The 21,992-nt window shown below is 40.5% G+C and overlaps 2 protein-coding genes across 3 annotated transcripts in view; one reads left to right on the plus strand and one right to left on the minus strand.

The window, feature by feature from the left end:
• HADHB (hydroxyacyl-CoA dehydrogenase trifunctional multienzyme complex subunit beta) overlaps window positions 1–3,193 on the minus strand; it is a 33,563-nt gene extending 30,370 nt beyond the window's left edge. The window contains exon 1 of one of the 2 annotated variants that reach the window (XM_080813571.1): window positions 3,016–3,193. The gene's annotated coding sequence lies outside the window, so the exon portion shown is untranslated. The remainder of the gene's footprint in view (window positions 1–3,015) is intronic. The other variant, XM_080813572.1, reaches the window with a different exon arrangement.
• HADHA (hydroxyacyl-CoA dehydrogenase trifunctional multienzyme complex subunit alpha) overlaps window positions 3,186–21,992 on the plus strand; it is a 47,871-nt gene continuing 29,064 nt past the window's right edge. The window contains exons 1-6 of the mRNA XM_080813570.1: window positions 3,186–3,464; window positions 12,653–12,694; window positions 12,787–12,857; window positions 15,326–15,459; window positions 17,792–17,930; window positions 18,913–19,032. Coding sequence (XP_080669696.1) covers window positions 3,194–3,464; window positions 12,653–12,694; window positions 12,787–12,857; window positions 15,326–15,459; window positions 17,792–17,930; window positions 18,913–19,032 — 777 coding nt within the window. The 5' untranslated portion in view covers window positions 3,186–3,193. The remainder of the gene's footprint in view (window positions 3,465–12,652; window positions 12,695–12,786; window positions 12,858–15,325; window positions 15,460–17,791; window positions 17,931–18,912; window positions 19,033–21,992) is intronic.

The raw sequence follows: 21,992 nt of genomic DNA on the forward strand, positions 1-21,992 counted from the left end.
GGCAGAGGCTTAACCCACTGAGCCACCCAGGCGCCCAAACATTTTTAAAATTAAAACAAGGTATCACTGTGGGGTTGTGAACCTGGCAAAAAGTAACAACATTGTTAACACATAATTCTAGTAAGAATAGATTTAGGTACTTCCATACACAGTTGATAAAAGTGCAAACTGTTAAGGTTTTGAAAGGGAATTTTCAGTTATGGAACAAAATTTATTGTGAATTTCTGAGCCCAATAATTTCTAAAATTGGTTTTTAACCTATAGAAATACTCAAGATGTGTGTGTAGCATATACAGATCTCTGGCCTTTAGAAATATTCAATATATATGCTCACTGTAGCACACTAGACACTGGAACTAATCTAACTGCACATCAGTAGGAAATGGTTAAATAAATTATAGTACAAACATACCATGGAACACTGTGCAGGAGTTTGAAAAGAAAAATAAAAAACATGATATACATATATATTCTAACACAGGAAAATATCCACAATATATATTAAATGAAAAAGCAAACTGCAGAACAATATGCACAGTAAGACACCACTTTTATAACAGAAAGAAAAAGTCCATAAAGCTAAGAGTCTATATACAGAAGGAATAAAGAGGAGCTTTCATTTTTTTTCTTTTTTTTTTTTAAGAAGCTTTCATTTTATATTCCTCTCTCTTCTCAAAAAAATCTGTTACAATGAGCATTTTTTTTAAATTTTATTTATTTATTTGACAGACAGAGATCACAAGTAGGCAGAGAGACAGGCAGAGAGAGGGGAGGAAGCAGGCTCCCTGCTAAGCAGAGAGCCCCATGCGGGGCTCTATCCCAGGACTCTGGGATCATGACCTGAGCCGAAGGCAGAGGCTTTAACCCACTGAGCCACCTAGGTGCCCCCCCCTTTTTTAAAGACTTTAGAGCATTTTATTTTTTATATACAGTGTAATTCTAGTTTCATTTAAAAATCTATGTATATTAATATTTATACAAATATATAAAAATATACAAATGCATACAAAATGTCCAGAAAAATACACAGCAAAATGTTTTAGGTTTTGTTGTTTTTTTAAGCAACATGTTAACAGTAGTTATCTCTGGGTGGTGGAATTATAGGTGTATTTATTTTCTCTGTAGTTTCTGAAAAATAATTATTAATAATTCAATAATTAACTAAAAATACGTTTCAAAAGGAAGAGAGACTAATCAAACTACCTTGTGGGAGGGTTGACTTTTATTGTCATTTGCTCTAAGCTTTAGGAAATAGACCTTTTTGACTCAGGATTTGGGAAGCATGGAAACTCCAGCGGAGTAGGCTGGCATAATATGTGGAACTATGGAAAGATGCATGAAGTTGCAGACACCTGGGAGTAAGGGAAAGGAAGAAGGTGCCCGGCAAGTAATGAAAGCAAAATGGGGGCGAGGGTTGCCTGGGTGGCTCAGTTAAGCATCTGCCTTTGGCTCAGATCATGATTCTGGGATTGAGCTCCCCATCGGGATCCTTCCTGCTCACCCGAAAGACTGCTTCTCCCTCTCCCTCTTCCCACACCCATGCTCTCTCTCATAAATAAACAAAATCTGGACCAAAAAAAGAAAGCAAAATGGAGTGGCTTAACAGCCCACTGTTAACACTATCATTAAGACACAATGGAAGGACGCAGAATCTAAAACCAGACTGTCCAAATCCAAATCCCGGCTCCACCCTAGTTTTAGGATCTTAAGCAAGTTAATCTTTCTGTTTTAGAGGAAGATGTAGATAATTCATCTGTAAAATGTAGATAATCTCAGCACCTACATCAAAGGGTTGCTGTGAGGAATAACTAACTTAATACACACAAAACACTTAGGACAGTGCCTGACACATAAGGAGGGTCATACATGTTTGCTATTAATATATTATGGAGCAGTGGTATAAATCTACCTAGTTCCCCTCTCCTAAGCCACAATAAGAATAACATTTCTGCCCTGACGGAGCTTATGATCTCGTTGAGAGTACAGGAACAAAAAAGTGAGCCAAGACAGGATGGCCTTTAGCTAACAAGAGTTTTCACACTTTTGAAGAGTTGTAGAAAACAAAACAAAAAATATATGAGATCAATACGGGCTTGCAAAACCTAAACTATTTACTATCTGGCCCTTAACAAAAAAGTTCACTACCCCTTATCTAAATAGTAAGCACTGAACATAATTATATGCACGAGAGCATTTTGAGGGCTGAAGGCAAGCTTTTAACTGTAAAAATCTTATGAGTTGGGAGGGCCTCCGGAGATCAAGAATCCTTTTTGCAAGTTAACATTATTTCGTTTGGAATCAATCGCATTATTCAAGGACTCAAACCCATCTTTCCAACATAAAACCAGCTATTATGCAACGGAGAATTCGTGACTAAAATTTAATAGACGTGGGCTCTATCCCTATTTCCACCACCTGTGGCCATAGACACGCCCACCCACGCCGATTTATGGGCTTCATCTATAAGGTGAAAGGAATGAATGACCAGATGATGATGGGCAGATCCCTTCTAGATTAGAAAATCCTCTAGAACATTAAGTCTCCCCCAAGAGTGGAGAAACAGCTCTCAACTCCAGCCACACTCCAGGCCCGAAGTGGTCACGTGACAGTCCAGCAGCTGCGACCGGGTAATCCCAACTCCGCGTTCTAAATGTCGACAGCCGCTCACCTGGCTACAAGCAAAAAGGGTGAAACAAACACACACACTGCAATTCAGCCCAGCGCTTTATACCGACACACACACGAGCAAACAGGTCGTTAACCCGAGGTGATAAATTAAAAGACACGGTGACACCGCTGCTCAGAGCTACACGCATAAAGCTAGTCCCAGTTACGGCCCTGATGGCAGTGGTCCCACAGACCCAGTCCGATGGGGCCTCCCTCCGCTCCCTGGAACTCCACTCCCCGAAGAGAAGGGAGGATGCCGCGGGCACTGGCGCAGGAGATAGGAAAGGAACTGCGGCTGTCGCTGCAGGGAAAGGCCAGGCGGGGAGCCAAGCGCACGGTCCGTCTCACCTTAGCTCTGCCTTCTCGAGCTCTAGCGGCGGACACGGAAGGTTTGGCCTCAAGTGCCGGGACTAGTCGTGACCCAAGGGCGGGTCCTTCCCCAAAGGACCCCCTTCACTCCCGCCCCCGAACCCCGCAGGCTGCCCATCGGCCGCCTGTCTGGAAATCCGGGCACCGGGCCTCCTCTATGGGCCCCGTGCCGTCCAGGGAAGAAAGCCACCTCGTTAGCCGGAAGCGAACGGCAGGGCGAGGAGCCAAAGGCAACTCGGCCCGAGGGGGTTTTAGTCAGGCAGTACGTCGGGCGCCTATCTGGGGCCAGGCTGAGCAGAAAAGTCCTCCGCTCCGCGGCCCCCGTCTGAGCCCTTTCCACTTTCGTCCTCTTCAGCTCAAGATGGTGGCCTCACGGGCGATAGGCAGTCTGAGCCGCGCCACTGCCTCCAGGATTCGCCGCTGCCCAGGTGAGGCCTGGCTGGGAGCGCCCCGCAGCCCCGGGCAGAACTCTCGCGAAGCCTGAGGTAGCCTCGTAGCCGAGTCACCCTTTCGCTGTCGCCTCCCCGCCCGGCCGGGGAACGCAGCCCTGCGTGGGGGGAAGGATGCCCCTCTTGGACCCAGTATCCTGTGCCCTTGCGCAGACTGACCCTTGCTCTCGCCCTGCTCCCGAGTCCTGCAGCGATTTCAGGCTCAGTAACCTCACGTTTCTGGGTGCTGCCCACCCGGTCTAGCCCCTTCCGCGAGTGTCTCCGGCGCACTTCTGGATCACGCCCCTCTTACTTTCTTCTGTGATGGCTTCGGACCTGACCCTACTAGATGGGGAGTTCCAGGAGGACTGGGACAGTCCAGTCTGTCACATCTTTGTGGTTCCACATCACCGTACTCGTGACAAGAGCTGTCTTAAAAGCTTCTGAGGTGTAATGGACCAATCTTGCGAATTACTGCTACTCCCAGCTCCTTTCCCTCAAAACCATTCTGTACCTATTACCACATTTAAGTAAGGAGCTCGAATGTTGCAGTTCCAGTAATCCTAGTGTGAAGGTGTAGTATGTTAAATTTCAAGGGGAGGGTCTGCAACTTGCTATAAGAAATATTTTTTTAAATACACAAATACGCTTGTCCTGTCTGTGGACACCCTGAGGGCAAGGTGATGGGGGGGAGGAAACACATATCTGTACCCCAAGTTAAATCATTTTAAAAACTAATTTTGTTTCTGACGGTAGCCGGTTAGGTTTGCATTAGCTCTATTTTTCTCTTCGGACTGGCAGTGAAAGGGTTAAAGTGGGTGCGTACGGAAAATCAAGCGTTTTCCTTCCATCTCAGATCTGTCAGGTGAAATGTAACCTTTTATTGCGTGTTACACTTAACACTGGCTGCTAATCAGAATTTTCATTTGTAATATGTCTTTCTCCTGAACACGGTAGCTGGTAGCTGGAGTCTTCTGTAAGGGATTAATTTTGGATTCAGACTTTTTCTGAATCTCCACCAATGTCTGTAGTTTCCACAGGACTGCTCTGTGTGTGTGTGTGTGTGTGCCAATCATAGTATTACAAAAAATTGATATGTAAAGACTGGGGAAAGTTAAGAAAAAAGTCACGCATTACTAGTCACATATAGTAACTATTAGCATTTGGTCATTTTACCTTACAGTTTTTTTGTTGTTGTTGTTTTCCACGTCTACGGTTTAAGGCTTTATGAAAATCACATGTATATATTTGAACTTGCCTATGCATTGGTTTTAAGGTACCGCTTATGGATTAGCAGCTGCTGTAACACTGAGCTGGTAGTCAGGTCATGTGGTTTCCAGTCACTAGTGTAACTTTGGACAGATATCTTGGTCTAATGGATCTTTATTTTCCTCATCTGTAAAGTGAGAGTTTGGATTTTCTTAGTAGAAATAGGATGAAAGAGCAATTCAAAGCATTAAATTTGGAGTCTGACTTTGGGGATTGAATCTGGCGTGGCCTTTTACTCTCTAGTGACCTTGGACAGTTAATTTCTTCTGTTTTCTCATTTGTGAAGTGGGGAACCTTTGTGAACTTCAAAGGAGTTATTTTAAATTTAAAGCAATTTTTCATGGACTAAATGTTCAGTACATGCTGCTATTAACTCTTTTCTGCCCTGAAGAACTGATTCTGTATATCTGAGAATTTTTAAAAATAATTTTTACATTTTATATACGTAATAACAAGCTTAGCTTTTCTATATTTTTTGTATAGAAATATATATACACACATAAATGTATATTTCACCAATAAGAAAATATGGCTTATAGTTTTTGTCCGTTTGAATAACAATTTATTAATTTTGTGAAAACATATCTGGAAAGTGAGTTCAAAATTACCTGCACACCTGGATTGCCATTTAATTCAACATATTGGTCTTTTACCCTGAAAACCTGTGCCAAGGCCAGTGTTTAATGAGATTATGACATTTACTGGTGGATGGATAAATTCTTTTGAAACTGATTTGTTTCTTTCATAGTTCAAACCCATTCCTCCCCCACTAATGCTATAATTCTGAATATGACTGTCAAATGACAGTCACAACTTGACCAAAATATCTTAATTCCCTTTCCTAAATCTAAATTTCTAATTATGTAAGTGGTAAAATAATTTCATTGAATCAGAGGCAAATAGTAAATAATGTACGTTTAAATTTGACTCACTCACTTAATCCTATCTCTTCCCCCAGGTTGAATATTGAGAAAAGTTGTTGATTGTTACTACCAAAGTAACATTTTCATATTTGAAATTTGTGTCAGCGTAATGCAACTCTCTCCTCTGCTATAGTTTTAGGTCTTGTAGTATCTTCTTGAGTTAAATTATCAGATGATTAAGAAGTAGGACAAAGGTTTCTCTCTTTTGCTGGCACAGTTGATCTAGGCTAAAGTTCACCTAGCTGCTGAGAAGTTAACTTTCCAGATTACATAATGGTAAGGGCTAGATTTCAAAAGCAAAGCTACCTTATAGCTACCAACTTGATTTAGCTGGCTGTGGTTTGAATTCAAGATAAGTTTGTACACTTACTGATTTTCTCTTTTTTGTTTGTTTCTATTGATTTAGAGGAAGTTTTGTTTATGTGAATATGGGTGTGTGTGTTTGTGCAGCAGAGGTAGATTAGTGGTAAGAGTTTAAAATGATTTGAACCATAACCTAACGACCACCAACCTGCTGTCTCAAATAGTTGGTCTTTAAAAGTGCGACCTATGCTAGACCCTCGCACCTGCTGTGTTTTGTTTTGTTTTGTTTTTTTGTTTTTTGCTTAGCACTTATCTCCTAACATACTTCTTTACATATTTTTTTGGCTGTCTTCCCACCGCATCTCTCCCACCGTGCATTCCCAGTCAGTCCATCCCTACTCTCATCCACTTTACCCTGTTCTAGCTAGAATTGCTTATTCCCTGCTTCGCCTCCCACTGGAATTTCCACTTCACAGGCAAACTCCTTTTTATGCTTGGCCTGTTTTCACCTCTTCATGTATCTCTACTGGGTAGGAACTGATTCTTCCTATGATGTGTGTGTGTGTGTGTGCTGCTGTAGAATGTAAGCTACACAGAGTCTGGGATTTTATCTTTTTGTTCACTCCATGTGCCTAAAACAGGGCATGGCACATGGTAGGCCACAAGGATTTGTTGTTGTTGAATGAAGGAGTGCGAGATGATGTTGGAAGAGTTACACTTTAGTTGGAGGAAACACCTGCTATAGATGCAGTAATTAGAGAACAAAATAGTAAATAATAAAAATCAAAAGGGATTTTGAAGGGAGGGGAAAGATCGCTGTAGATGGAATCTCATGATAAGGCCTTGTAAAAGAGGGTAGAGCCATGATACAAAGATTAAAAAGTGATAAATACAGATGATTCAAATTTTAAATGATGGTAAAGCGGAGAAAGGAAGTGTGTCCTTAGGTAGAGGCGTGGCGATTGAGGATATGGCTGCCTTCTATCTTCATTTACTTGTGTGTAGCGCTGTGACTTACAGATACTTTTATAATCATTACATCACTTTTATTTCTGTCTTTATAAGAACACTGAAGTGCAATAAGAGACTTGTTCATGGTTATACAGCTAATAAGTGATAAACGTGATGGTTGAACCTAAGTCTTGACTCTCGGGTCCTTTCTCTTTGCACTCAGATGGCTGATTTGGATTAGCTTAAAGAAAAAAATGCAGACAGAACCAGAGATCACCTCACTCTGGTACTTGCGTCATCTACACAGCCTTCTTTTAATATGTGCTTGCCTTTCAAACTACTGTAAAGCTGCTATTTTCTGTGCCTTCTCTTCCCCTCTCTTAAGGACCTGCAGGATAGGGGCACCTGGTTGGCTCAGTCGCAGAGCATGAGATTCTTGATCTCAGGATTGTAAGTTCCAGCCCCACATTGGGTATAGAGATTACTTAAAGAAATAAGACTTAAAAAAAATAAATAAGGGTTCCTGGGTGGCTTAGTTGGTTAAGCATCCAGCTTGATTTTGGCTCAGGTCGTGATCTCAGGGTTATGAGATCCAGCCCTGTGTCAGGCTCCATGCTTAGTGAGGAATTTGCTTGAGATTATTTCTCTCCCTCTGCCCGCGCCCCCCCACCCCGCCCCCCAGGCCCTGTGCATGCTTTCTCTCTCTCTCAAGTAAAACTGCAGGATAGAGGGAAAGGAGGAGGAAGCAAGAGCCTTGGCTATTGCTGATGGTCCCTCTCCGAATCCACTGAATCAGTGGGTTCTCCAAGTCAGTGGCTCTCACATGCCCACTTGTTTGCTGTCTGCTTCAGTTTCCTTTTTAAAAAATATGGACTCTTCCACCCAGGAAGATCCACACATGCAGTCCCCCTTGGATTCACCTGCCTCTGCCCTTTGTGACTCCTATATCTATAAGCCCAACTGACCCATATGATATCTATGCTGACCCATAGATAGGGCCATCTCTATGCCCCTGTTCAGCAGGAAGAAGTTACAGAAGATGAGACCTTCCACCCTCAGCAACCTTAAAGATTTAAGGGTCAAAACTGTTCAGAGGGGGATGATGTGGGAAACAAAGGCAGAAGAGAAACTATTACATTTCCATACTACCTGTAGCCCATTGACAAGTCCTTGAAACAGGCAGAGCGATATTCCTCTAGAGACTCAACTGCCTCAGTGTTATTAGGCCCAATTTTATCATAGGCCCAATGTTATCAGCCGCAATTACTTTGCTTAGGGCAAAAGACAATTCTAACTACTCCTCCCCCACCCCCACCCCCACCCGCCGATCCTATAAGTCTCCTTTAACATATAAAAATTCCTTTGGACTCCCCAACAGACATGTTAGTGATCCTCCCCCAAGCATATGACCCACCGATATACATCTGAAGGGTCTCATGACTGAGTTTCTACTAAACAGTAATAAATGACCTTTCCTGTCAATAGCTAGCCCTCTCAGTATCCTGGAAACCTTGTTTCCAAAATACCTGGGAGGCTTGCACTATCCCTAACCCCTCTCAACTTGAAAATATATAATGGGCCACCACTCCTCAGGACCTCAGTGCAGCTCTTTCTGCCCATGGTACTGTCCTCATGCTTTAAATAAAACCACCTTTCTGCACCCAAAACAAAAAAATGGACTCTGAGGCCCAGCGCCCTTAAATTCTGATTCTGTGGTTCTAGGTTATATGTCACCCAGACATTTGTGAGTGTATTTGAGCCTCCCCCACTGATTTTAATGCCTAACCTAGTTCTGAAATCACTTCTCAGTATTGTTATGGAAATCGCAGTCTGGCTGGATATGTTGGGAAGTCTTTTGGGTCCTGCTTTGGCCGTGTGTAATAGTTCCCCAATCCAGAAGGGTCCGTGCCTCCTGGTCAGATATAGACCATCATCAACTTAAAAATGGGTATAGTTCTGGGACGCCTGGGTGGCTCAGTTGGTTAAGCAGCTGCCTTCGGCTCAGGTCATGATCCCAGCGTCCTGGGATCGAGTCCCACATCGGGCTCCTTGCTCGGCAGGGAGCCTGCTTCTCCCTCTGACTCTGCCTGCCACTCTGTCTCCCTGTGCTCTCTCGCTCTCTCTCTCTCTGACAAATAAATAAATAAAATCTTAAAAAAAAAATGGGTATAGTTCTAAAGTTTGTTTCTAAATCATGCAGAGAGTATTTTTGATAGAGGGAATGTTTAAAAATTTCATTTAGACTACTACCATGACATAAAATGGCCAATGTGGTTTAATTTTGTTGTCCATTACCTTAGATTATCACTGCATGCTAAGACAGTCTAAGACTCTTGTTTGACATCCCTCAATTCTGAGCCAGATGAAGGTAGGGGCGTTGGAGAATGAGAGACTAGGCAGAAAGAAAGACAGATGGTCACAGGCTGGTGGAAAGGTTTAACTGCTGAGAGGTTGCTAGGGATTTTTTTTTTAAGATTTTATTTATTTATTTGACAGAGATCACAAGTAGGTAGAAAAGCAGGCAGAGAGAGAGGAGGAAGCAGGTTCCCCGCTGAGCAGAGAGCCTGATGCGGGGCTCGATCCCAGGATCCAGGGATCATGACCTGAGCCGAAGGCAGAGGCTTTATTTAACCCACTGAGTCACCCAGGTGCCCCAAGGTTGCTAAGGATTTTAACCTTTTTTTTTTTAAGTGCTCCTAAATTAGGCAGGCACTCCACTCTTTTGCTTTATATTGTGCATTCCAAGACCGTATGCAGCCCCAATGTAGTCCAAATGCAGTATATTTCAATGAAAATCAGATATAAAAAAGTTTTAATACTAATAATTAAGAAAAAAATAATGGTGGAGTATTATTCAACCATAAAGAATGTACAGTTGCCACTTATAACACCATGGGTAGAACTAGAGCATATTATGCTAAGCAAAATAAGTCAGTCAGAAAGACAAATACCATATGAACTCATTCATATGTGGAATTTAAGAAAGAACAAATGAGCAAAGGGGAAAAAAGAGAAACCAAGAAGCAGACTCTTAACTAGAGAGAACCAGCCGATGGTTACCAAAGGGGAAGTGGGAGGGAGGGATGGGTGAAAGAGATGATGGGGATTAAAGAGTGTACTTACCATGATGAAAAATAAAATAATAAAAGGAAAGATTAAATTTGCTGATATTTAGTATATGAATTGATAGAGGTACATGCACATAATTTATTTTAAAAGGAATAAAACAAATACTGAGGGAAAGCTAGTACAAGTAAAGGAGATAATGAAGAAACCACTGGATATTATTAAAGCACTAATTCCTGGGTACAGGTGTTCACGTGTACTGCTACTACACTCACTATAATTAAGGGATGATTTGTTTTTATTTTTATGGCTAAAGAAAAAGTAAACTTTGTTCTAGGATATTGGACAAGGTTTGGAATAAGGAGTAAAGGATTAAAGAGGTGTATAGGAGGGGCACCTGGCTGTCTCAGTAGGTGGAGTATGCAACTCTTGATCTCAGGGACATGAGTTCAAGCCCCATGTTGGGCACGGAACCTACTTAAAAAAAAAAAAATTGCAAAAAGAAATCTACCTAGGAGATAGGGTTTGAAGTGAACCATGAACATGAAAGACAAAGGAAGAAAGAGCACGATGTTTTTAAAGAAGCTTGGAAGTTGTAACTAAGGGATGTGGAACCTGTGCTGGCCTCCAGAATAACTTGGTTACTACCTAGAGCCAGATGTTTAGATTAGAGCAGGACAAAGGTGACGCTTTAATGGTAGTAAGGAGGTAGAGTAATTCCCAGAACAAACTTTGAATTTTTGCCTAAGAATTTCACAGTGTTCCCTACCTTTTGTCCATAGTCCAAGTTCAGACTTCTCTTGTGATGCCTTGTGCTCAAAACATCATCTCATCATTATTATCCAGGAGAGCCTCAAGTAGTGAAGTGATCAGGAGGAGGGAGAAGTGTAGTGGGTCTTTTGTCCTCCCCAGGGTAGGAGTATTCTTGGTAGAGGGCAATAGAGCCCTGTTCAGTTAGAAATTCTTAAAATAGCAGAATGTGACTGGACTATTTCATAAATGGCCACTAGTGCCTGTTGATTTCACCTTTTTTTAAAGTTTTTACTTGAATTTCAGTTAACTTACAGTGTAATGTTAGTTTCAGGTAGAGAATATAGTGATTCAGCCCTTCCATACAACACCCGGTGCTCATCACAAGTGCAGTCCTTAATCCCCAACACCTATTCAAGACACCCCTCCCCCTTTCTGGTAACCATCAGTTTGTTCTCTATAGTTAAGAGTCTGTTTCTTGGTTTGTTTCTCTCTCTCTCTCTCTCTCTCTTTTTTTCCTCTTTGTTTTACTTCTTAAATTCCATATATGAGTGAAATCATATGGTATTTGTCTTTCTCTGACTTACTTTGCTTAGCATAATACTCTCTAGCTCCATCCATGAGGTTGCCAATGGCAAGATTTCATTCTTTACGTCTAAGTAAAAATCCATTGTAAATTATTTTACTTTTGATAACACTGGAAAGTCCATCTCCATAAAAATACAAGAGGATGTGGCTAGAGAACATGGTTGAGTATATTTGTTATATATCTGGGACTGACAATATGGATTGCTTTGTAGATTACTTATTTGCTAGTGTGTTCATTTCCTATTGCTGCTGTAACAAATTTTGACAAATTTAGTGTCTGAAACAATACAAATTTATTATCTTACAGTTATGGATGTCAGAAATGAGTCTCACTGAGCTAAAATCAGAAGTGTTGGGGGCGCTTGGGTGGCTCAGTGGGTTAAAGCCTCTGCCTTCGGCTCAGGTCATGATCCCAGGGTCCTGGGATCAAGCCCTGCATCGGGCTCTCTGCTCAGCAGGGAGCCTGCTCCTGCCCCCCCCCCACCCCGTCTACTTGTGATCTCTGTCATATAAATAAACAAAAATTTTTTTATGTCTTTTTTTTTTTTTTAAGATTTTCTTTATTTATTTGACAGACAGAGATCACAAGTAGGCAGAGAGGCAGGCGGGGCCGGGGGGGGGGGTGGGGGGAGAAGCAGGCTCCCTGCTGAGCAGAGAGCCTGATGTGGGGCTCGATCCCAGGACCCTGAGATCATGACCTGAGCGAAAGGCAGAGGCTTAACCCACTGAGCCACCCAGGCGCCCCAACAAAATCTTTTTTAAAAAAAGAAAGTGTTGGCGGGGCTGTGTTCATTCTGGGTGACCTAAGGGAGAATTCATTTCCTTACCTTTTGTAGCTTTCCAGGTGGAGGCTGCCTGCTTTTCTTGACTTCTTCAAAGCCAGCAAAGTGGGGCTAAGTCCTTATGCTGCCATCTCTCTGGTCCTCCTTGACTCTCTCTTCTTCATGATTACATTGGGCCCACTTGGATAATCCAGGCTACTCTGTCTCTCTCTCTCTCTCTCTCTGTGTTTAGGTCAGCTAATTAGCAACCTTAATTCCCTTAGCCATATAACCTAACGTATTCACAGTTTCTGGAGACCTGGACATCTTTGAGGGGGCAGTTCTTCCACCAACCACATTTACTATTTAAATAATCTCATAAGCTGATCATTAAAATGAAAAAGATATGGTAGTAGTCACAATAATGGAGGGGCGCCTGGGTGGCTCAGTCGTTAATACATTATTCTCATTTTGGGGTTTTTGCTATTGTTATAAATTCCAGCTTTTTTATATTTAGCAAGTACTACAGCAATTACATTTTACAAAGTAATTAATTTTGAATGCCTTTTTCTTGTAGGTTATACTTGCCGCAACTTTTCAGGGTCCTCTGCTTTGCGAGGTAAGTTTAATTTCTTACTGACATGCTTACACTGCTTTTTATTTTGTTTAGCTATAAATGTGTTTACAAATAAATTGTCTTTCCCTTTTTAGCCAGAACCCATATTAACTATGGAGTCAAAGGGGATGTGGCTGTTGTTCGAATTAACTCACCCAATTCAAAGGTACCTAATTTTAACTTGCTACAGTCTCTTTCTCCTAATACATTCATGAATCCAGTGCTGAATAGGAGGGAAAGAAATCCACCAATCTGGCAGTAATCTCACTTGAGTTTGTAGTTTTGATAGTTTAACAAATTGTTCAAGGAGTGCAACTTTCTGGAGCAGAGGTCCTTGTTTAAGAATTCCTTCTAGATGACCTTAGGTGTCAGATTAACATCACGGATTAATGAAATTAGCCTTCTATTATTGTGTAGCATGCTGAGGTGACTTATTAGATAAGAACCAAAGTGCAAGCTTTGTTTTATAAGAGTCAGAAGTCGCCTATTCATCTTAACTACCAGGTTGTTACACATGCTTTCCCCATTACCTGCCTGATGGTATCATTATCCGTAGAAGATTGTCTGGGTTAAATGTGGTTGTTAAGCTTCCTGAGAAACTTGAATGAATGACTGAGTGTAGTTCACATATTGGAAGTCACGTTCTGTTTTAAGTGAAGCCTCATTTGTTTTTGGCAGATTCAGCAAAGCATGGGGCATTAATCCAGTCTTTGCCAAGAAGACCTTTATTGCAGGAGCTCATGCTTTTCCCCCATCTAAAATTGGTGTTAGGAGGGGTACCTGGGTGGCTCAGTCCTTAAGCCTCTGCCTTTGGCTCGGGTCATGATCTCAGGGACCTGGGATCGAGCCCCACATCGGACTCCCTGCTCAGTGGAAAGCCTGCTTCCTCTCCCTCTCCCACGCCCCCTGCTTGTGTTCCCTCTCTCGCTGTCAAGTAAATAAATAAAATCTTAAAAAAAAAAAAAAAGGTTGGTGTTAGGACACCTGGGTGGTTCACTTGATTAAGTGTCTGACTTGATCTCAGCTCAGGTCTGGATCTCACGGTTATGAGTTCAAGCCCCACATTGGACTCCACACTAGGCTTAGAGCCTACTTAAGAAAACAAATAAAATTGGTGTCAGGTTCTCATATTTCAGGAATCCTGTTACTAAAGGCCTAGATGGAATAGGAGGACGTAGATGGAAGCAATTAACAACTATCACAAATTAAGGAAAATAAGAAACCAGTCCCTCTCACTAGGATGAATTTTGGTGCCCACTGACCAATGATTCAAACTTAAGATATTTTTTCAGAATTTTCTAAGTTGACCATTTTTTCTGAGCACAGACTCAACACATCCCTATAGTGGGAAGTTTGAAAGCTATACAGAGGAAAATAACAAGTCGTTCATACTACAAACCCAAAGGCAAATACTTTCAACTTTTTTTTCCAGTTTTATTCATTGGAGAGAGAGAGAGCACACACAAGTAGGCAGAGCAGCAGGGAGAGAGAGAGAGAAGCAGGCTCCCCGCAAGGCAGAGAGCCCAGATGCGGGGCTCGATTCCAGGACCCTGGAACCATGACCTGAGCTGGAGGCAGACACCCAACTAACTGAGCTACCCAGGTGCCCTGACTTTTAACATTTAATCCAGTTTCAACAGATAATATTTACAAAATAAGATCATACTATATGTCTAACTTGGATTCCTTTTTTTCTTAATGTTATATGAATTTTTCCTTACCAACAAGCATGTGTGGAATTTTTTGTAGCTCACATATGATTCAGATTCTTAGGAGTATGACCCTGAATTCCTCCTTTGAGTAGATGTATTTTGTGTGTGTATTAAAGATTTTGACTCATTAATGAAGACACTGATGAGATACTACAGCCAGTTCAAAGAAGAATCCATAGTACCTACAAATTTATAGGTCAGGAATATTGAAATAAATGTGCAAATGGAGACAAACTGATTTTTCATGAAGCTGGTCCTATCTTCTGGGACAATTCATTTGCATGCCTGTAGACAAGAATATTTTTTGATTGCTTTCCACTATCTACACAGAGATTTAACATAATTCCAAAGAAGCCGAAAAAGGGTAACACAGAAGGGTGTGCTATAGATAATGCAGTTTCTTTGAAAAACAAAATTTCCCCTATATAAATAATGTTACAGGTGGAAGTTGTCTTCTTTTTTTTTAAAGATTTTATTTATTTATTTGACAGACAGAGATCACAAGTAGGCAGAGAGGCAGGCAGAGAGAGAGGAGGAAGCAGGCTCCCTGCTGAGCAGAGAGCCCGATGCGGGGCTCAATCCCAGGACCCTGGGATCATGACCTGAGCCGAAGACAGAGGCTTTAACCCACTGAGCCACCCCGGCACCCCGGAAGTTGTCTTCTTAAAATTCATATGTTGAAGCTCTAAGCCCCAGTGTGATGGTATTTGGAGGTGGAACTTTGGGAGTTAATTAGGTTTACATGTGGTCCTGAGGGTGGAGCCCTCATGAAGAGATTGGTATCTTTTTTGTGTGTGTCAGTGGTTCTTTTTTTTTTTTTTTTTTAAGTTTAAATTCAGTTAATTAATTTATAGTGTATTACTTCAGAGTGTATGTACTTCTGATTTAAAGCCTTATATTTATGTGTATTTCCCTTTGGCAGGTGAACACACTGAATAAAGAACTGCAGTCCGAGTTCATGGAAGTAATGAATGAAATCTGGGCTAGTGATCAAATCAGAAGTGCTGTCCTTATCTCATCAAAGCCGGGCTGCTTTATAGCAGGTGCTGACATCAAGTAAGTTTTCAAAGATTGGAAGTCACATTTCATCTTGGCTAATAATATGTTTCTCAGGCCTAATCATTCCTTCTCTTAAAAGTTCTCTTAAAACGTTCTCTGAACATTTTCTTTATTCAAGTTATTTTCACAAGTGTAATAAAGTTGATAGAAGAGGGGCTTGTTGCTTAAACCATGTAAGACTAATCTTCCTTAAAGAAATCGAAAGCAGGGGCACCTGGGTGGCTCAGTGGGTTAAAGCCTCTGCCTTCAGCTCAGGTCATGATCCCAGGGTCCTGAGATCGAGCCCCGCATCGGGCTCTCCACTCCCTCTGCCTGCCTCTCTGCCTACTTGTGATCTCTGTCTGTCAAATAAATAAATAAAATCTTTAAAAAAAAAAAAAGATCAAAAGCAGTTCTAAGAATATTGGCGTAGAATAAAAACTACTGTACAATGAAACTATGAGGTGCCCTTTTTTTTTAAACCAACAGACCAACAAATATTTAAAAGTTTGAAAATACCGTGTTAGCAAGGACTTGGAAAAATAAGAAAGTTAATATATTACTAATAGGAATGCCAATTGCTATAGCACCTTTGGAAAACATTTTGACAGCCTTTAATGAAATTGAAAATGCACGTATCATCTAATTCAGTGATACCTCATCTAGCTATATATGTACTAAAGAAATGCACCCTTTGTTTTTAAAGACGTGTATAAGGATGTTCAGCCCTGTGTAGTTTAAAATAATGAAGAATTTGAAACAATTAAATGTCAGTCATTAGGGAAACGGAAAAGTGAACAAACTTTCATATGATAAAATACTACAGAACGGCTCAAAGGAATTAACTAGATCCACAACTTAATGTTAGAGCTCAAAAATGTAATGTTAAGTTTTATAGACTTTTTAAAAAAGATTTTGTTTATTTATTTGACAGAGAGACACAGCGAGAAAGGGAACACAAGTAGGGGGGGTGGGAGAGGGAGAAGCAGGCCTCCCACCTAAGCAGGGAGCCCAATGCAGGGCCCCCATGACCCAAGCCTAAGGCAGACCCCAGTGACTGAGCCACCCAGGTGCCCCTTAAAAAAAAAAAAGCAAATTATAGAACATTCTGTATAGCATGTAGTTTATGTAAACATTTTTAAATCATAGTGAGATGCCTTTGTTATTTATAGATACAAATATGTAGTTGGTCTGGAAGGATATACTACAAATATTTGAGAATGGTTGCCTCAGGGAAAATGAAGTAGCTGTTAGGACTCTGAGGTTGTCAAAGGGAACTTTAGTGATGCAGCTAATATTTTCTTTTTTTAAATGGTGGAATTTATGTGTATGTAACGTGCTTACAGTTTTTTAAAGCATTTATAAGAAGGTGAAATTCTATCTTAGTGTTAGTTTAATGGGCTAAAATGTTACCAGTTGTTAATTCTGTCAAATACAAGTATTTGTTTTATTATTCTTTGTACCTTAGGCAATGATAGCCAGCATTAGAGGCTTAGTAATTTGTACTTAAGGTGTTTGTATAGTTTTAAATCTTGCTCCACATTGTGTACTCTTTTTTTGTTTATGTATAGTAATTAGGAGTTTATAAATATTTTGGTTTTTTTTTTTTTTTAAGAAAAAAGCAAAATTACCTGTATCAAGTGTTTTTCTTCTAGCTCAGTTATTTGAGCCTAGCAAGGCACTGACGTACCTGGCACTGGCTTCCTATATCCAGAGGAAAATGCTTGGCAGCTCTGTGAGGCTAGCTGAGCAACTCCCAGTATGTAAAATGCCAAAAACTAGTTATCTTTGGTCAAATGTACAAAAGCCACTTTAAATACATTTAAGAACAAAGTAGCAAATGAAACAAACTGAAACTAAAGGACGGGAAGTACAACGTTACCATTGTTCTTTTATACTCATTAGGAGGTAAATAACTTGAAATCTTTTTTTTTTTCCACTGTTATTTTGATTGCTGTTCAATCTGGGAGTTATTTGATAGTAAAAATGGTTAATGTGATAGTGAAAATATTTACCAGAAGATGATTTTCTCATGTACAGAAAGCTTTGTGATTTAATGTGTTTTTTTTTTAATAGAAAATAAAATTACACAACATGTTTTGTTTCATGTTCTCTGGATCCAGAAATCTGACACTCTTTATGGAGAGATGATGTGGCTTTATGGAGAGATGATGTTGCTGATATTAATGCTGAGGCAAAACCATTCTTAAACTCTGGAGTATTTGAAGATACACTATCAAATATTGGTAGATGATAGGGCAGGGATACAATGGATGAGGTATTGAACAAAGTAGGGTATAATTTCATCTTTGTTTTTTTTTTCTCTTCTCTGCTTTCATGTTTACTACAGCATGTTAGCCTCTTGCAAGACCTTTGAAGAGGTAACACAAATATCACGGGAAGGACAGAAAACATTTGAGAAACTTGAGAAGTCCACAAAGCCTATTGTGGCTGCCATCAGTGGAGCCTGCTTAGGAGGAGGACTTGAGGTATTGATTTCTTCCAAAGTCATTGAGACACTGTTCAGCATATCGATGGGAATTACAAGCTGCAAACCGGTAGGCTACGGTTTTGCCTGCAAAAAGTTCTCAGAGGAGGATCAGCTTTCTTTTTAGTTGTCAAACTTCTGGATAGGTTTCAGTCCTTATTTTGTGGCACAGAGCAAGTAAACCAAAAGTGTGATGTGTTCATTTTTATAAATTGAGAAGATTTGAACTACATCTCCAAGGTCGTCTTCAATTCCCAAAACCTGGTTCAGGTTTGCAGGGCAAAGATACAGAAGTGTGGTCCATGCTTTTGAGCTACTTAAGTCTAGATGAGACCCACAGAGCATAATACGTGTTTAAGTGCTTTGTGAGCAGTAAAGATGGTGAATAATGTAAGATTTGAGAGGAGAGATGCTTGCTAGACTGGAGCGTGTAGGAAAGGAGAGGAGAAATAAAATAACATTTAATGAGCATTTATCACATGCTGGGCTCTATGCCCAGCTCTATGCTCTGGGCACTTCACATATATTAATTAAGGAAACCTATGCCTGGTCCTGAAAAATCCGCAGAAATTGATTAATGAGAAAATAGTGGGGAAAAAGATCATTTCACATGTGGCATGGTGTGAGCAAAGACAATGGTAAGCAAAGCCTATTAGATCACTGTAAGTAGGCCTGTTTGATTGAAAAGGAGGGTCTCTGTAGGGTACAAGGTACAAGGCCTTCTTAACTTGGTGTGCAGCATACAGTGGTGTGTGTGTATTTTTCTGTTTAGAGCTTCCATAGCTTTCAGCAGGTTTTAAAGGCGATCCAGAACCCCAGGAAAGGTTCATTAGGGGGAGAGTATGAAATCAGTCTGGGAAGGTAAATTATAGAAAGCATAAAATATATTCCTGCTTCGTAAGTAATCTTTAGACCCTTGCATATCTGAAGATATTATAAAGTCACGTTTTCTGACATTCTGATTTTCTTTTATTTGTTTGAAGCTTGCCATTGCCTGCCAATATAGAATAGCAACCAAAGACAGAAAAACAGTATTAGGTACCCCGGAAGTCTTGCTGGGAATCTTACCAGGAGCAGGAGGCACACAAAGGCTGCCCAAAATGGTGAGTTTAAGCCCCCTTGTGACCTTTAGAACCCCAGTACCTATAGGCCCCTTTATCTATTCTTTTTATTCAATTCTTTTACGGTTTGGTTTTATTTTGTTTTTGCAGTCTTTGGTTTATTTAGGTTTGCATCGGGAAAAAAGCACAGTTTATTTTTAAAGCAAAGATTAAGAGTTAAATTATGGTAATAAGAGAGCTCCTCTGATAGTATTTATAAAGTCTTAAAATTTCAAATGACAGGGAAGTTGGATGGGAAAGGTGAGTATGCTAATATTGTTATTGTGCATTAAGGGGAGATGACTGCATTCAAGTTCACAGGGATAACAGGTCTGTTCTTCATACATCCTCTAGTTTTGGCTATCAGACAATTTTCTAGACTAAGCTGCTATTTTTAGAACACGTGAAAATACATAATATAGAATTCGAGATTCAAATAGAACACAGACCTCTTTGTTAAGCAAGAGAAATGTAACCTTAAGTTATGCTCATCTTTACCGAAGACGTAGTTCTTTTAAGACATCTGATTCCAACTTATCTTAGATTTGGAATTAGTCTACCAAAACTGCCTTGGATACTTAACATCATAGAAATAAATATGAATTGCTCTTGTAATTCTTTTTAATTTTTAGGATTTCATTTATTTGAGAGAGAGACAGAGAATGAGCATGAGCAGGGGGGGAGGAGGCAGAGGGAGAGGGAGAAGCAGACTCCCCACTGAGCAGGGAGCCCAGTGCAGGGCTCCATCCCAGCACCCTGAGATCACGGCTTGAGCTAAAGGCAGATGCCTAACTGAATGAGCCACCTAGGCACCCCATGCTCTTGTAATTCTTTATACAATCAAGGGAACATTAAGAGTTGAATCAGTATTTCACAGAAGGTGTTTCCCAGGTAGCAGGAACTGAAAAATCTGTGGGAAATGGTCCTCACTTTGTATTGACAGACATAATGACTTTACTTTTCTACAAAAGAGAAAAAAACATAAATGCGATGCTGTTTCTTTTTTTTTTAACTTATTTAAATTCAACTAAGTTCACTAATGAACTTATGTATTACATAGTTTCAGAGATAGAGTTCGGTGATTCATCAGTCTTACGTAACACCCAGTGCTCATTACATCACGTGGTCCTTTAGATCTATTTCCTCTCATACAAAAGGTATAATATTGATAGTCATTGTATAATTTAGAAACAAAATAAAATATGGGTATATAGGAACAGTAACAAATTTTATTACTGGTGTTTGGTTTATTTTCTCAATTCTACTTTTTTAAATTCCTTGATCAAAATTAATTTTTTAAAGATTTTGTTTAGAGAGAGCATGTACATTGGGGGTGGGGGAACAAAGGAAGAAGGAGAGCCCCGTGCAGGGCTTGATCCCACAACCCTGGAATCATGACCTGAGCTGAAATCAAGAGTTGGCTGCTTAACCGACTGAGCCACCCAGGCGTCCTAAGTTCTTGATCAAAATTACTGATTAAGGTCTTTTATTAATCCCTGAAGAAGTATAAAGGTAAATATTTGCCTTCTGGAACTTACGGTTTCTTGGGATTTGTTTTGTGTGTGGGTGGGTGGGTTGTTTGTTTGTTTTTTTACTTTTATTTTTTTAAAAGATTTTATCTTTAAGTAATCACTACCCCAGCATGGGGCTCAAGCTTACAACCCTGAGATCAAGAGTTGCATGCGTTCCAACTGAACCAGCCAGGTGTCCCTTGAACTTACAGTTTAATTTGTTCCTTCTGTGCACAGTACCATCTTACTAGTTTTTCAAATCCATGGGTCATATTTCATGATAAATGTGAGCCAGATCTTTCTCTTGATTTGGATCATCTCAACTGCTGTATTCTATAGAACCAAAAGAGACCAATCAGGCTTTTGAATTCATAAGGAGAGGAGAAGGACAGTCAGACTTAGAGGCTACAGAGCAATGTTTTTTGTTATTTTTTTTTTTAAGATTTTATTTACTCATTTGACAGACAGAGATCACAAGTAGGCAGAGAGAGAGGAAGGGAAGCAGGCCCCCTGCTGAGCAGAGAGCCCGATGCAGGGCTCGATCCCAGGACCTTGAGATCATGACCTGAGCCAAAGGCAGAGGCTTTAACCCACTGAGCCACCCAGGCACCCCCAGAGTAATGTTAATACCCACTGAACTCTACAGCTTCAGGCACTGTTGGTTCCTCAATGAAAATAGAGCTCAGCTGAAATACTCTTTGGAGGGAAGTTGATATGAGCTGGGCATAGAAAAATAGGAAGATTTATGGTATTAGTTTTCTGATAATAAATAGTGTGCATTCCTTCATAGAAATTGTCAAGAGGATTTATTGAAAGCATAAATAAGCCTATATGGTGTAGAAAATATTCCTGGGTTTCTTTCATTGTCTTGCAATAGTTGGTATTTGAATGTTGTTAGAAACCATTCTTCAGGTACTTATATAAGAAGCTCTAGCTGAGTTCTATTTTTAAGTCTAAAATTCTTATTAAAAACATTTTTGGGCACCTGGATGGCTCAGTCAGTTAAGCATCCGGCTCTTGATTTCAGCTCAGGTCATGGTCTCAGGGTCCTGGGATCGAGCCCTATCCCCCACCCCCCAACCCTAGGCTCTCCCTCTCTCTCTCAAATAAATAAATCTTTTTCAGAAAAATTAAAAATACATGGGGCGCCTGGGTGGCTTAGTGGATTAAGCCTCTGCCTTCAGCTCAGGTCATGATCCCAGGGTCCTGGGATCGAGCCCCGCATCGGGCTCTCTGCTCAGTGGGGAGCCTGCTTCTCCCTCTCTCTCTGTCTCCCTCTTTGCCTACTTGTGATCTCTCTCTCTGTCAAATAAATAAATAAAGTCTTTTTTAAAAATTAAAAATACATAAATAAATAATGACATTGTCAAAATTATCAGGTTTCTCAATCTCCACTAGCTCCACCAAAGGAATTTTAAGTATTATATAAATGACATAATATATAAATGCACA

Source organism: Martes martes, assembly GCF_963455335.1.
Source record: "Martes martes genome assembly, chromosome: 9".
In the NCBI taxonomy this organism is placed as follows: Eukaryota; Metazoa; Chordata; class Mammalia; order Carnivora; family Mustelidae; genus Martes; species Martes martes.